At 32.8% G+C, this 3,568-nt stretch overlaps 1 protein-coding gene across 2 annotated transcripts in view; it reads left to right on the top strand.

The window, feature by feature from the left end:
• The window catches only part of LOC106467393 (zwei Ig domain protein zig-8-like), a 38,795-nt gene that overhangs the window by 22,709 nt on the left and 12,518 nt on the right, over positions 1-3,568 (top strand). For both annotated transcript variants that reach the window (XR_002612410.1, XM_022395569.1), the window contains exon 3: positions 2,824-3,034. Coding sequence is in view for 1 of the 2 variants with exons in the window: in XM_022395569.1 (XP_022251277.1) it covers positions 2,824-3,034 (211 nt within the window). In the remaining variant the exon portion in view is untranslated. The remainder of the gene's footprint in view (positions 1-2,823; positions 3,035-3,568) is intronic.

The following is a 3,568-nucleotide window of genomic DNA, read 5'->3' as shown; positions in this document are numbered from 1 at the left end:
GTAATGTCGATTCGTATAGACGGAGTAACTTGCAGTTCGACTGTAATATTCAATAAATATAGACGGAGTAACTTGCAGTTCGACTGTAATATTCAATAAATATAGACGGAGTAACTTGCAGTTCGACTGTAATATTCAATAAATATAGACGGGGTAACTTGCAGTTCGACTGTAATATCCAATAATCAATATTCAGTCCTTAGTTTTTGAATATTAAACTTTCACAACTATACTTAATACAGAACTATACTTAATGCGCTTGTACTTTTATTATTTAATTTCAAATTTCCATCGAAGAGAAATTTTCCAAATAAACTTTATTTAAAGCATGTTAAAATATCATTAAAAAGTGTATTGTTAGTCGAATACGAATCTCGAAATATTTTAACCCTCCTTCATTGAAATAAAACCCAGTTTTTTTCTCTTATTCTCACGTGTTAGTGGCTGTACACCATAACCTTGATGAAAGGGTTATTAGGCTACACACTATAACCTTGATGAAAGGTTATCATTCCTTTTATTTTCAGCTTCCAAATAGAGTTCAGCGGAATAGCTTTGTGACCATTCAATCAAATATCTGTAAGTATGGGCTTTACGATACAAAGTTTCTCCTACAGATGGCGCTGTTTAATAACTCCTCGTAGTGCTCTGGGATCAAGATTAACTGTCTGTGCAGCAGAATTACTGAAAACATAGCGGTAAACATTAACTCAAAATGTAGCGAATAATTACATATGGATTGGAAAAATTAAGTATAAATGTAGCGAATAATTAATTGAAAATGTAACAGAATAATTAAATGAAATTGTAGCCGAAAATCTATGCTCAATATTCACAGCACTGGATTAAGTAATTGGCTACTGGCTTACTGTAACAGTTAAACTGACTAAATCATGCACTAATTAACAAACCTCGCTAACGCACTGTATGTCTAAATTATTTCCTAAAGTCTGCAGAAAGTTCCAGACATTAAGGCCACGCCCATCATGTTATTCTAAACTTCTTCTCGGGCGAAAAACAAATGGTAACCTAGAAATGTCTGTATAAATGCCCCCCAGTGGCACAGCGCACTTACAACACTAAAAACCGGGTTTCGATGCCATTCTGGGGATATTATGCAAATTTCGCGGCAAAAGCTATTGACCCATGTATAAAAAAAACTTCATAACTTGTAGAATCTTCATTACAATCATCTTTCAAAGTCGAGCACGTTGTCTCTGGTGATACTGACAGGCCATTAGCTATATGGAATTAAAGTCGTAGTTTCCTAAAACCACTACTTCGGTAACAATTAAACGTGGCTGTTCTGATATTAGGAGCAAATCATAATGATTTCTACAACACACAGTGACTAACAACGTAGAATTCATGAAGAAAATTTCCTGTCCAGAAACGGACGGACACTTGTAACTTGAAAATCATTACACATTTGCATATTGAATAGCACAGAGAGTTAGTTACGGAATAAAATATATTAAATGTTAAACATATCTTGTGAACAACTGAGATTACTTCAGTTTCAGACTTTTTCTTTTACAATAAAGTAAGTATACTTATGTTGTGAACACGTCACTTTACTCCAGCTCTTAAAAAGACGTCTGTAAATTCAAAAACAAATCTGAACGTCTACATCTTCTGTAAGAAACTCGGTCTCAAATTCTTTTAGCTAATACAACGTTTGTTGTGCTTTTTCTTCATTCTTATTATACGTATAAACCCATGTTATGTTCCTTATAGTTAAAAAACTTAACTGAAATGTTTTACTATTACTAATAAAGAGTTAACAAATTAAATTTTAAATGTTTTCGTTAATAGAGTTAAAAACTTAATTCTTATTAGCTTCTTATGAAACTCGTATTATGTTTCCTATCAATATATATATATATATATAAGTCAAGTGTTGATCGGTCAGTCGGTCGGTCACGCTCGATTTCCCCGAATTTCGTGAGTTACACGAGTCCAATTCCACTTTTTCTCCTATAATACTTCCTCTTTTGATTGCCTGTTCTCATTTTAGTTGGTTTTAATCGCTAACATTGGCGTAAGTAGCTCCTAAATTTTGGCACTTTTTCTGCTATATAAAAGCCAGTCAAGGAGGGAGTTAACAGGACCAGATCAGGCATGGCGTTATTGGGTGGCACCACATCATTATGACGTCAAGCTAGGTAGGATCCGAATAGGAAAGCCGGGAAGACTCCTCTGAAAAATATGTCAAAAATTAGCGAAAATCTATGCTTGGGAGTTATTAAAAAAAACATTTATTAAAACAGACTGAAGATACTAATTATCTGTAGGAAAGAGGACAACTTTTCCTCAGAAGAAGAACAGGTGTGTATGTGATGACTTGGTCATCATATGTTTTAATCTTTTATCCAAAGGCACCAATATGTAGCATGTTTACAGTCTTTAGATAAAATAGATAATGCTCATGATAGATTTTGACTTCTCGAATCCAGAAGACCTTTTATTTTTATTATGTCTGTTTACAGTCGGCAAAGTTTCAAATGCATATTGGAGGGTTCACATTTGGTAGGTTTTGGTTTCCCTTATTTTTTTACGGGCTTTGATACCAGTAGTTAACAAATCGTTAAAAAATGTATTTTTTTTATTTGATATTGTTAATAAGGAGTTAAAGTTTATTCATCAACGATTCGTATGAAATTTGCATTGTTTGTTGTAGTTAATAAATAGTTAACAAACTTAACTGTTTTTCTAGTGTTAATTAACAGTTATTAAACGTAACTGTTATTAGTACTTCGTACGAGACTCGTGGTACATTTCCTATCGATAATGAAGCGTTAACTTGTAATCATTATTCTGTAGGTCTCGTGGATTAGAAGGCGTGACTTTCATGTGCTCACCGTGGGGGAAACTACTTACACAGCAGAAGGAAGATTCGAGGTCGTCCATCTGCCACGTAGTAATAATTGGATTCTGAAAATTAAATTAGTCGAGATTGCTGATGGGGGAGACTATGAATGCCAGGTTAACACGCACCCTCTCATGAGCTACTTCGTCTATTTAACAGTCCTTGGTCAGTAATATCACTATTTATGCAAGTGGGAAACTTGATATAAGATATTAAAATAACTTTCATTTTGCAAGTATGGTAGACTTAACCTACAGATGTCGCTCTTATAAGTATGGTCTCTTTTTGACTTGGTATTTAAATTTTCGAGTAATTGAAAAAATAAATATATATATCAATTATTATAACTATTTCACTCTCCAAGTTCTTCGTTTCTAAACCAAATAATACTTCTCAATGAAGAATGTACTGTTTAACAATATAGTGAGCCTAATACTTTTGAATGAGGAATGTAGTGTTTAACAATATAGTGAGCCTAATACTTTTGAATGAAGAATGTAGTGTTTAACAATATAATAAGCCTAATACTTTTGAATGAAGAATGTAGTGTTTAACAATATAATAAACCTCATACTTTTGAATGAAGAATGTAGTGTTTAACAATATAATAAGCCTAATACTTTTGAATGAAGAATGTAGTGTTTAACAATATAATAAGCCTAATACTTTTGAATGAAGAATGTAGTGTTTAACAATATA

The sequence above is a fragment of the Limulus polyphemus genome, unplaced genomic scaffold (genome assembly GCF_000517525.1).
Source record: "Limulus polyphemus unplaced genomic scaffold, Limulus_polyphemus-2.1.2 Scaffold2597, whole genome shotgun sequence".
In the NCBI taxonomy this organism is placed as follows: domain Eukaryota; kingdom Metazoa; phylum Arthropoda; class Merostomata; order Xiphosura; family Limulidae; genus Limulus; species Limulus polyphemus.
Note: the sequence above shows the minus strand (reverse complement) of the source record. Positions and strands in the feature narration are given on the sequence as shown.